The sequence below is a fragment of the Ranitomeya imitator genome, chromosome 2 (assembly GCF_032444005.1).
Source record: "Ranitomeya imitator isolate aRanImi1 chromosome 2, aRanImi1.pri, whole genome shotgun sequence".
Taxonomy (NCBI): domain Eukaryota; kingdom Metazoa; phylum Chordata; class Amphibia; order Anura; family Dendrobatidae; genus Ranitomeya; species Ranitomeya imitator.
In genome coordinates, this window is record NC_091283.1 from 811,410,448 (window position 1) to 811,423,477 (window position 13,030).

Sequence of the window (13,030 nt, forward strand, 5' to 3'; positions counted from 1 at the left end):
AGTTTTGTGTATTCTGATGCTAGTTCTTTCCGTATTTTTTTTATTATGCTTTGCTTATATAGCGCAATTATATTCCACAGTGCTTTACACACATTATCATCTATGTTGCAATTGGGGCTCACAATCTAGATTCCCTATCACCATGTCTTTGGCACATGGGAGGAAACTGGAGAACCTGGAGGAAACCCAGGGAACACGGGGAGAACATACAAACTCCTTGCAGATGTTGTTCTTGGTGAGATTTGAACCCAGGACCCCAGCACTGCAAGGCTGCAGTGCTAACCACTGAGCCACCGTACTGGGAGATCATAAGTTAACTTATCAGTGTTTGCTTCCTCCTATGTGGCCTGGGTGTGGCTGCAAGCTATTTAAGCTCCTGAAATCCTGCTGCCCAATGACAGTTTAAGGGATCATACTCACATGTGACAAACTCAGATGAGTCTCACACGTCAATACCCGGCACTGCACCCGGCACTCAGGAGCGGAGCGTGCGGCTGCATGTATTGCTATGCGGCAGCATGCTCCGCTCCTGAGTGCCAGCGGCAATGCCGGGTATTGACGTGCGAGACTCATCGGAGTTTATTGCATGTGAGTATGATCCCTTAATCTGACTTGCTGCAAGAGAACGTCTCAGTGTCCTGATTTGACTCCCTGTAGACATTCCTCGTTTTACAGCGGCTGGTTTTTTTACTACTCTTTTGTCTTGTGATTTTGACCATTTACTGACCTCCTGGTTCTGACCTGGCTCCCAGACCATTCTTCTTGTCAGCTGGCACCGCAGAATGGCAGCTGACTTCATAGCTCCAACCTGGGTGTATCTGTTAAGTCTAGATCCCTAAAAAAGGAATTAAAGTGTAAAGACTAGAGATCTGGAAAACAGAGTAGCTAATGCCAAGCCTATTTGTAGTAGTCCTTTTTAGAGCTTTCAAATGACCACAAACAGTGCTCCTATTACAGCCTCAATCCGTGGCATGCCAAGCTTGCATATTTCCTTGAACATGATGGCTGATTTAATCAGCCATCATGTGCCTTTAACAGGAATGACTAATGACATTCAGCTCAAACTCTATCAAGGTTTGTTCTGCGTAGTGTGATCATATCACAGGTGCAGAGATGATGGAGAACTTAATTTCTCCATCTTCTCCATTGTCTCTGTGTTCGCGGCACTCAGACTGCACTCTGATGACATCCCGGTGCAGTCTGATGTTTCACACTCACCCATAGATTTGTATGGGTGCATTTCGTCCGATTATTGGTTGCTGCCATTGTTTTCTCCTGCTGAATCAGCATGAAAAAAAATTGTAGATCTGCACTGCCCCATAGTGTATAGCATTGGTCCGAGTGCTAATGTGTAGTAATGTGTAACTCTGTCTCATATGTGTAGCTCACAGCAGGAACCATGTTACTATTTACAAGCAGAATCTTCTACAAATGCATTTAGAAAATTGTGCGCACTCCTTCACTATAATCCTTTCTTAAAGCACCACTCCACCATTTTTTTTTATCTCAGCGCTGGAGTGATGCTACTAATCTAAGATCCTTGCCCCTAGTTCTACACTTACCAGGCTCTGTCCTCAACTGTTCTTGTCCCGATCTGCCATCTTATGTGTAATTTCTGACTGATCGGAAGCCAGCGGTGACGGTCACAAGTTCTCAATGGAAGTCTATGAGAGCCTCGTTTCAGCATCGTTCTGGCTCTCATAGACTTACATTGCGTTGTATCTTGTGGATTGCCCAACAAACTCTGAAGCGATCTGACGGGTCACAAACTGCTGGAGACCGTCAGGAGCGGCGACGAAAAAAGATGAAGATGTCAGTTGGAGAGTATGAGACTAGGAATAGGGAACTTAGATTAGTTGCACGACTCTAGTTCTGTAATAAAAAAACATGCTTTCATACAATTGATAGTGCACTTTGAATGGCTTTAAAAGGGGTATTCCCATCAGATCCTATCCCAATATGTAGTAGGAATAATAATAATATTAGCAAATACCTCCAATTAGAAATGTAGTATAGTTCTTCTGATTCACTATGTCTTCTTCCTCCTGTGCAGGCATCGCAGGACCTTAGGAATCCATGGTTACTACCACTAGCTACTGTACCTAACTGTCAGTTCATCACCATAGATACCTAAGGTCCTGCAATGCCTGTGTAAGATATCAAGCAGGAACGCGGGATGCAGTGACGGACGGGAAGCAGAGCAAGGGTTAACAGGTTTATTTACAGGGGAGCTACTCCACGCAGGGAGGTAAAGAGTTAACGGTATTAAAGGCACGGTAAAATGCAACAGTTCAAACACAACAATTAGGAAAGAAGAGTATATGGAAGTTCTCACACTGCAGCTCCTGCCGCACTTTAAGTAGTGCCTTTTCCTGGAGGGTACTGTAGTCGCTGGCTCCATCTTCTGGCAGCAGTGGTCGGTCTCCGGTACCTTCCACTGGGCCTAGTCCATACACTACTGTGGCTATTAAAGGCACGGGCCACAGTCATGTGTGAGCCCAACGTGGCTCATTAACTATCTCAAATGGGGGGTGGTCAGGTAACAGATGATCAGGACAACTACTCTCTCCCCACGTCAGGGTGCAAGTCTCAGTCCCTTGTGTGATCTCTCTTGGGGGGCAGCGCGTGTGCAGTACTCATGGTCACGTCGTGTACAGCACCTGGTACTCCCTGGTTGTCACTAGGCACACACCGGACGTCCCGCTCTCCTAAGTCCCCGCTGTTGGCGGCAGGTGACGCTGGTCTCTTTGGTGCTGGTGCTACCGCCTGGAGCACCCCTCTCTATGTCTGCTGCGGCCCTCTGTGCACGGCTCTGGACACCTCTGTTCTGCATGGCTCTGCTCCACTCTGTACATCTCTGCCGCGGTTTCATTCTCTGGCGTGCTACTGTACGCGCCTGTCTCTGCAGGTGACGGGGCCTCCTCTATGCAGCCTGCTACAGCACCAGTACTCTCTGAGGGCAAGGAAGACCAAATGCGCTCTGCCCGCTGCTCTGCACGCTGCTATGCTCTGGCCCGCAACTCTCCTCTTGCGCACGCTTCCTCCTCTCTGGCTGTGCGCCCTTTTCTGGCTCCCCCCACCCCCTCCTCTCAGCAGGAAGCCCTGTCCCCCTCTTCCTTCCCTCCGGCAGCAGGGGAAGGTCCGCCTCTCTCACGCTTTCCCCGGGAGACAGAGAATGCATCCCTTTCAGTTCCGGACCCGGCATGCAGGTACCCGCGGTCCGGTCCATCTCCTTTCACCTGCACATGAGGAAAGAGACATAGCGAATCAGAAAAACTATACTACGTTTCTAATTGGAGGTATTTGCTAACATTATTATTATAATTACACCTACTACGTAGGATCTTGGAGATTGGAATACTCCTATAACTAGGGAAAAAATTTGCATCCGAAGAGTAGCTGCATTGCTTAAAAAACATACTTTCACATTTATGATCAATTCACATTACTTTGCATTTCCTCATAGGCTCTAAGCTTAAAAGTATTTACCAGTGCAGATATTAGGAAGCTTCCGCAATGTGATGAAAAACATTCATATTCCATGATGCCAACTACGATAGATTTAGAAGGTAAGTTCGCTATAGATATATAACGAAATCAAAGAAGAAATTGAGACTATATGTTCCGCCTTACTATTATTATACAAGTTATCTCTTCAGAGAGGAAGAGGACTAGAACTCTAGTGCCACCTATTGGAAGTAGCAATCCTAACAGTCAATGTCGACCCTTTGTTATTATACAGTAATGCATTGCACTGATTATTTTAAAATATAAATTCACCTTTTAACCATTTCTCTTTGCTGTCAATGAATGGAAGCATTCTTCTTTTTAACATATTATACCAAAAAAGAAAGGGAGTATATGTAACCTAATTTAAATAAAAAAATATATATATACAAAGTCGGTTCAAGTAGACACCTCGAGCTAATACATACAAAACTACTTGAACAATGAAATCAATCAAAAAAACAATAGTACAAAAAAATCTTATTCAAAAAAATGACAAAACTTTACTGGAACACCAATCAAGATACACCGACGAAAAATAAAAAAGAAAAAGACTAGACATGATAAAAACATAGAACATGTAATTAAAAACAAGGGGAGCAGGGCATCACATAAAATATAAACTTGATCTGTGGTAAGATTAGGAGAATTTCATAAGCATGAATATCAATACGTGTTGTTAATTAATAAAGTAATGTGCATATAATTAATCCAAATGGTATTGGAAAAAATATAAATTAGAAAAAGTACCGTAAATGGAATGCCTAATACAGTCAAGACGGTGTATATATGTTTATAAACACCGCAAAGTGCCAAAGTACAACTGATAGTCTATAAACATCTCCATGAACAATAGAAATAAGGTATACTAACCAGGATTCATCCTACGTGTGGTGCCACTGCTGCCCCCCCACTCCAACGCGCGTTTCACACGTTGCTTCGTCATACACCCAAATATATTTATACCTCAAACCAAAAATTATTTCAGACTCAAGACCATACTCTTAAATAAATTTTGACCCAAGAATACACTCTAAATTAATTAAAGGGACTCTGATAGGAGGTTTTTGCTATGCAAACTGACAACAGCAAACTGTAGAGACAGAGACCCTAATACCTGCGCTATATAACATAGTTTACTGAGTGCAGCAGTTACGATTCAATCACATTTATCTGGTGTAGATTTAGCAGTGATCACAATGCTGAGCTGTGTATAACCCCGCCCACATCACTGATTGACAGCTTTCTGTGTACACTGTATATTGACGGAAACCTACTAATCAGTGGTGGGGTGCATGGTTGCATCAGGTGGCATGTGACTAGTACTCTAGAGATAATCTCCAACTGATAAAACACTGAATTTATTACAACAGCAAAACACATAGAGTAATAAGTGAAACATCCCTGCAATTAGATAGTATGTCCCTACATCATACTTCCCTAACGTTTTCTGACCTTGAGAGCCACATTCAGCTCTGAGAGAGGGTCGCGAGCCACATCCAGCCTTGAGAGAGGGTCGCGAGCCACATCCAGCCTCGAGAGAGGGTCGCGAGCCACATTCAGTTCCCACCCCCTCACAATAGTGGCAACCAAAGCCCCCCCCCCCCCTTACAGGCATAATGGTAACCAAAGCTTTTCCACAAAAATCAATCACTCCAAAGTAGTATACAAAGATCCAGGGGTTCCTACAATACCCCCATTCAGTATTCTCCTGTAAAGCACTCCCAAGACACAGTCACATCCAGCTTCACGCACCTCTGACGGGTGGTGTCATCTTGCGTACCATACTTAAATCATCTCAAAACCCCTAAGACCAGTATATGTGCATCCAGATCTGCTCTTCTGTGCAGGGCTGCTCACAAAATTCACCATTTTCAGATGTGCTTTTCATACCTGTTTGCTAGACCTGGAGCTAATGCACCAAGTTGGCAGACAGCCGCAAGAAAAATTCATGGGACCGCGAGCCACATGTGGCTCCCGAGCTACAGGTTAGGGACCCCTGCCCTACATCATGGTGTGTAACAAAAACTTAATGACAGATTCCCTTAAAGACCACAGACTAAAACCCTAACTCAACTCTGACCCTAGATTACAGTATAAATTAATGGAGATACCAGACCAGACCCCTAAATCCACACTGTAGGGAATACTTCTTGACAATCTTATCCTCCTTGCTCCTGACTACTTTTCAACTCATAATAACATAGTAACATAGTTAGTAGGGCCGAAAAAAGACATTTGTCCATCCAGTTCAGCCTATATTCCATCATAATAAATCCCCAGATCTACGTCCTTCTACAGAACCTAATAATTGTATGATACAATATTGTTCTGCTCCAGGAAGACATCCAGGCCTCTCTTGAACCCCTCGACTGAGTTCGCCATCACCACCTCCTCAGGCAAGCAATTCCAGATTCTCACTGCCCTAACAGTAAAGAATCCTCTTCTATGTTGGTGGAAAAACCTTCTCTCCTCCAGACGCAAAGAATGCCCCCTTGTGCCCGTCACCTTCCTTGGTATAAACAGATCCTCAGCGAGATATTTGTATTGTCCCCTTTTATATTTATACATGGTTATTAGATTGCCCCTCAGTCGTCTTTTTTCTAGACTAAATAATCCTAATTTCGCTAATCTATCTGGGTAGATTATCAAGATGTCTTGATGCTGAATATTTAGTACCTTATGGGTGAGCTGACCCAGGAATAAAGCTAAGGATTGAGTACTGTAGATACACAGTGGGGTCTGAATTAGGGCTACATTTTTTTCATGTAGTTCAATAGATAGTGACCAATTAAACATACTGGCCAAGTGGTCTATGGGGGCAACTGCACCTGTTGCCTTACATCCAAACTCTACCCCTGCCGAGAACCCATCAATGTCTAGTTCTGCTCACATATGTGCAGCGGCTCTATAGATAGAGGCATCATACAGGTCTTTGTCAACAGCCAGGGGTCTGTGAATACTGATCATCACTGCAATTATGGCCTAGCAGCATCTTTCCTGGTGGAAACTAAGAGAAGTCAATGGCGGATAAAGTGGCGTCCCCACTTTGGGCAGTACAGGAACCAAGATAAATAAATATTCAGCCTGATGTCCTAGAACAACAATCCTTAATAAGATGCCTCACCTACATCTGTTTCTATAAGTTGTTCAGTAGAACGTGATATGCAGTCTGATTTTTAGTTATTTTTTATTCGCTTTTTTATCCTTGTGTGTCTTTTTTTTTTCTAAGACTCTGTTGAATCTGATACGGAAGATAACATCATATATTCACGAGAGCCAAAAAAAATTGAAAAATTAAGAATATATTTCCCTGAAACCTGGATTTGGGAACTTGTGGCAATTGGGTAAGTTTTATACTAAAGTCTTTATAAAAAATGCTTTTAAAAATATATCAGCTGTTGACAAGATAAGGAAACTGTTCTGCCTCCACATAAGGCGAATGGAGGTTTAGCTGAGTGATAAAGGGGCTGTGGGAACCCTTACTTCCGTATTCCTAGATGGGGAGCAAACAGGACCATTTGTACACTCAGGATCTGCAGAATTGAATGCAGAACCACAGCGTTGGTACAATTCAAATCTTGGTTTATTAGAACCTGAATACAGCACAATACTTGTGGGTACAATGCAGAAACTTTCTATGATGTCGCTGGCACAGGTAGTTGTTTGCTAATGTTTGGTGGTGGTGGGGGTCAGAAATTGATGCCTTCACAGGCCCAGTAAGTGTGTGTCTTGTCTCACAGCATGAATAAAAGAAAATGGCTGCTGAGAGCAAGTGACCCATGAACTGCAGTGAAGACACACCCATATGAATACTAAATTAGAATTACAGATATAATGAGTAACAAATATTGGCCAGCCGATAGCACTCAACAATATGTCTACCAATAGTAATACACCTGACTGATGAAGCAGTGCAAGACTTATACTGTAAAATATACAAACTGAACGGCTGAATAGTAATTATATCTGGGGAACAGCACAGAAACCACAGACACCCATCGCTTTGTGCCTTTTTTGTCATTTACTTCACTGACATCACTGGCCAACGTTCATTGGGTTGCCCAGGATTAGCAAAACAGGGCCACAACAATCCAAAGGTTATATTTGATATTGCAGCTCAGCATTGTTCAATTTTATGCTGAAATCCCAATATGAATGAATAAATAAAATAATTGCTGTCTCAGTTCACAACATAGTGCACACTACCTACTGTAGTCAATAGCTCAATATGCATACTTTTTTTTAATGGGACTCAGTGGTCCATCGGACGGGTTGAATTGGGTCAAATGCACACACAGGTGCACTGTGGACTGGCTGATGGAACTCCCTGCTGGTCAAAAAGCATCTGGTTTATCTGGATGTGACACAACCTATAAAAGCCCCTTCTGCACCTTCACAGCCTTCATCTACTCATAATGCAGAACACTGGGACTCCTGGCAGTCGGACCCCCACTGATCAGGATAATACACCCAGTTATATGTCTTCTGAGCTTCTGCAAGGAAACTTTTTTTAAACAATTGCTAAAATATTACTACACAAATCCCTTTATATTCTTGTTTTATCTAGAGAATCTGGCAAAACTGAAACCCACCATAAAGCTCCAGATACCATCACTGACTGGAATACAGGAGCCATTTGTATGGGACCCAATGGATTTGGACTTTCACCATCATTGTCCTTACGAGTTTTCCAACCATTCTTCGTGGATCTTACCCTTCCATACTCTGTTGTCCGAGGAGAGACGTTTACCCTGAAAGCTTTAGTCTTTAACTACCTGAAACAATGTATAAAGGTAATTAATGTGATGATGTATAAGTATAACTTGTTCTCTTAGAAGTGCAAGGGTTAATCATGCCAAAGACAGGTCTGGATAGAGAAAAGAATCTGAGCTTCAAACACTTCAACTGTGCAGAACATAATCCCATTTATTTTTCTGGTTTTCACTAATCACATTATAATTAATGAAGGTAAAAAAGAAACTGTCAAGATTAGCCAGCCGGTGTGGTGGGAATGGAGAGCCTTGGAAGTCCAAAACAGTTTTTTATTGACATCAATGCATTTCTGCATCAGACCGGCGCCTTTTACATCATATAAAAACCAAATGTGTTACACTTGACTTTTATAGTTTGAGAAATATGCCGGTCCAGTGCAGAAACTCGTTGGTTTAATGAAACCCAATTGCGTTATGCCTGCACCTTCAGGTGAGCACCACCATCGCGTATACTTATCCTTTACCAGACAGTGTTGCCCTATTTTGTATCCACTTCTGTCCTTCTCCAAAGCTTCTCAACCAACTAAATGTGACAGCTCTTGGTAGCTGCTGGACTTTATGGACACTTTTTATATACCCTGCTACCCCATTAGACCAGTCAAACATTGATAAAAGCATATCATTATGTTTTTGTTTGTCATTTTGATTAAATCTTTTGGCAGGACTGGATCATGCATTATTTTTGTACATTCTGCATATACCGTATCCCAGCACTTTTATCATTTCTCATCCCTAGGTTTAACCTGATGAACATTTGTCTTTTTTCAACCATCTTAACTATGTAACTCTGTTAAATTGATCATTGACATGCCAACTTAACCCCTTCCTGCAAATATATGTTGCATTCAGGTCCTGTGAAATTTCCGAATCCTAATGTGTGGAGGTGGCTCAGGGGCAGAACTCTCTCTAGACATGGCAGATACTGGCTATATTAAATAGCCCGCACATGTTTCTATAGCCATGCAAATGTCTCCGTAAATCTCTGACAGCGGCATTTAAATTACGGTAATCAAGTGTTAGGGGCAGAATAATATTGCACGCCCCACTTTTCAGTTTTTGAATTTCCACAAAAATTTAAAATAACCAATAAATTTCGTTCAACTTCACAATTGTGTTCCACTTGTTGTTGATTCTTCACCAAAAATTAACATTTGGTATCTTTATGTTTGAAGCATGATATGTGGGAAAAGGTTGAAAAGCTCAAGAGGGCCGAATACTTTCGCAAGGCACTGTATATATATATATATATATATATATATATATATATATATAAATATATATATATAGTAATGAACAAAAGCTTTGAAACGCCTTCTCATTTAAAGATGTTTCTGTATTTTCATGACTATTAATGACTATGTTAATTCATAGTTTTGATGCCTTCAGTGTGAATGTACAATTTTCATAGTCATGAAAATACAGAAAAGTTTAAAAAAAATCTAATATATATATATATATATATATATATATATATATATATATATATAATTAGTCTATGAAATGCAAGTAACATCTAGATTTTACATGCGTAAAACATTGTACATACATCTTTAGCTAGGAGTTATAGCATATCATATTTTTACTGGTTTAACTCTTTATTTGTCAGGTGCGCATTACCATGCAGACTACTGATGAGTTAGAAGAGACACATTGTGCTGACTGTGAATATAGCAGCTGTGTATGTGCGGATGAGAGCAAAACCTTCTACTGGAACTTGAAAGGCTCTAAACTGGGTATGATGAGACCTTGTTATGATGGCAGTGTAGCCCACTATATCCCCACCTATTCCATGGCTACAACACCTGAGCCCTCATGCTTTTAATCTGAACTTAAAGCACCACCCCCATTTTTTTATTGAAGAGCTGGAGTGGTGCTTTTAATCTAAGGTCCCTGTCGCCATCTTCGCCTTCTATTGCCGCTGCTTCCATTGCTCTTCAGCAGTTTGTGACCTGCCGGATCGCTCCAGAGGTCACTTTTCAATGTAACTCTATGAGAACGCTTGTGACCTTTACCTCTGACTTCCAGGCAGTTAGAAGTAGCGGTCACAAGATGCTGCCACGGGACTGGAGTTATGGATATAAAAGGTAATGATGGTGGTGGATGAGTGTAACACTTAAGGTCAGGGACCTAAGGTTAGTAGCACCAGGCCAGTTGCACATGTCCAAGTTTAATTTCCGAGGGTCTCTTGATTGAAACACAAAAGCTGTTGATTTAGGGTCATAAAATGGGCGGCTGAGGCTTACGTTAAAGAGGTTGTTTAAAAAGGATTGCTTAGGATGATGGACTTCCACTTCGATGATAAACACACAAGGACACAAGTATGTTGCTAAGCCAGCCAAAAAGTTGCCATGACTAAGAATCCAGCACATGTTGTGGTTCCAAACAGATAGGCTATATGGCTTTCTTGTTGCACCAGGATGTTCTGTAAGAGTCCTGTTCCACAAAAAAGTCATACCTCACCAAAACCACAGACCGAGGAGCACATACTTTATATTAAATATTTTTGTTTTAGCTTCAGCTATACAAATTGCCTCTTCAGAGAGAGAGTCTTATAAGTATCCCAATGCTGAGTTGGCACTCTCCACAAGGAAAGATTTTAAACCTTAACGCCCCAATCAGAGTTTTCTTCCCCAGCTAAACCAGTACTTCGATTTTGCGATGATGAGGGGCAAGTACCTTGAAGCATGTATCTGCACATTAAGTTTCTGGTCTGGCTTCTTATCCTAAGACATGTTGCAAGGCTCTTCCAATTGGTGGTACTATAGTTCCTGTCCTCCTTCTCTCTGAAAAGTCAATTTGGATATTTAAATTCTCAGGTTAGCATTGGATGGCCTATAAGTCTACCTATGCCAACACATTGCTTTCCACAAGAAGAAAACTTACTCTTTAAACCATCTTCAGCTATGTCATATTCATGGCCTCTACTTTTTTAATTTTTTTTATTTTTTATTTATGTAAAGTCTTTTTTTTCTCACTATTTAATTTGTCATTTAAATGCATTTTCAGGAGAAGTAAATGTTTCCGTAAAAACAGAAGCTATAGACACTAAAGAGTTTTGTGGAAATGAGAACCCTGTTGTGCCTAAGCAAGGCAGAACTGACACCGTTGTGAAGACCGTACTAGTACAGGTGAGGGTGCAACATTTTGCTTTCCACAAAATGAGTGAGAAATTAATTTTACCCTTGTTACCCTGAATCACTGTTAGCTTGTCATTCAACTAACTCAAAAATTTTGTACACAATCTCTATATTTAGATAGGTACTTGAAAAATTGTCATATACAACGTTCCTATACATTTTGTTTTTTGTTTCTGTCTTTTGTTCCTCCTGAATTTCACTTTATTCCCTGCCCTCACTTTGTTTACCTGCGGGTCTACCAAACTTGACAGCACTGTGTGCATTATCTAACCTCACAGCCAGAGCTTTCACCGCCCGGCCTCAGTGTCCAGCACGACCCACTGCACACTCATTGACTGTCAGTAATATGCCCCTGTGTTGTCATCACCCCAGTACTGTTCTAAAGGTACCGTCACACTTTAGCGACGCTGCAGCGATACCGACAACGATCCGGATCGCTGCAGCGTCGCTGTTTGGTCGCTGGAGAGCTGTCACACAGACAGCTCTCCAGCGACCAACGATGCCGAGGTCCCTGGTAACCAGGGTAAACATCGGGTAACTAAGCGCAGGGCCGCGCTTAGTAACCCGATGTTTACCCTGGTTACCATCGTTAAAGTAAAAAAAACAAACGCTACATACTTACCTACCGCTGTCTGTCCCCGGCGCTCTGCTTCTCTCCTCTGGTTGTGAGCGGCGGGCAGCCGGAAAGCAGAGCAGTGACGTCACCGGTCTGCTTTCCGGCCGCTGTGCTCACAGCCAGAGCAGAGAAGCAGAGCGCCGAGGACAGACAGCGGTAGGTAAGTATGTAGCGTTTGTTTTTTTTACTTTAACGATGGTAACCAGGGTAAACATTGGGTTACTAAGCGCGGCCCTGCGCTTAGTAACCCGATGTTTACCCTGGTTACCAGCGAAGACATCTCTGAATCGGCGTCACACACGCCGATTCAGCGATGTCAGCGGGACCTCAACGATCAAAAAATGGCCCAGGCCATTCCGACACGACCAGCGATCTCACAGCAGGGGCCTGATCGCTGGTACGTGTCACACATAGCGAGATCGCTACTGAGATCGCTGTTGCATCACAAAACTTGTGACTCAGCAGCGATCTCGCTAGCGATCTCGTTATGTGTGACGGGCCTTAAGGCTGTGGAAAGCAGCACCACCACTCCACTGCACACCACATTCACAGATGTGATAGAGCTTCACATGTGCCCAGGTTTTCATAGCAAGCTGCTTGAGAAAGATCTGTTGGATCGAAACTTTGCCACAGGAGGCAGAATAAAATGTGATTTTTTTTTTCACCAACGTTTGAGGCGCTGTCTTTTCTACTACTTGCTATGAAAACCTGTCACATTTTTGCAGAAATGTTGGAAATTTTTACTGACTCACAAACTTTAAAGCACCATTATACTTACACTTGGCGACTAGCAACCAGGCCACAACTCCCACTTTGTACACTTGTCCTACATTATTTCCCCCATGTGTTTCACTGCGTTCAGTCTGATCATTATCTGTCATGTTGGCTCTGTGGACTGAATTTAGAAGCTGAGCAGCCACATAGATTCTAGAGAACACTCCTTCCCTTCTGACCTCGTCTCGCCATAAGGGGTTACCACTAGTGATGAGCGAGTA

The 13,030-nt window shown here is 42.4% G+C and overlaps 1 protein-coding gene across 1 annotated transcript in view; it reads left to right on the top strand.

Annotated features, from left to right (window-relative positions):
* The window catches only part of LOC138667806 (alpha-2-macroglobulin-like), a 66,456-nt gene that overhangs the window by 27,552 nt on the left and 25,874 nt on the right, over positions 1–13,030 (top strand). The window contains exons 17-21 of the mRNA XM_069755897.1: positions 3,467–3,569; positions 6,740–6,854; positions 8,078–8,303; positions 9,889–10,015; positions 11,289–11,410. Coding sequence (XP_069611998.1) covers positions 3,467–3,569; positions 6,740–6,854; positions 8,078–8,303; positions 9,889–10,015; positions 11,289–11,410 — 693 coding nt within the window. The remainder of the gene's footprint in view (positions 1–3,466; positions 3,570–6,739; positions 6,855–8,077; positions 8,304–9,888; positions 10,016–11,288; positions 11,411–13,030) is intronic.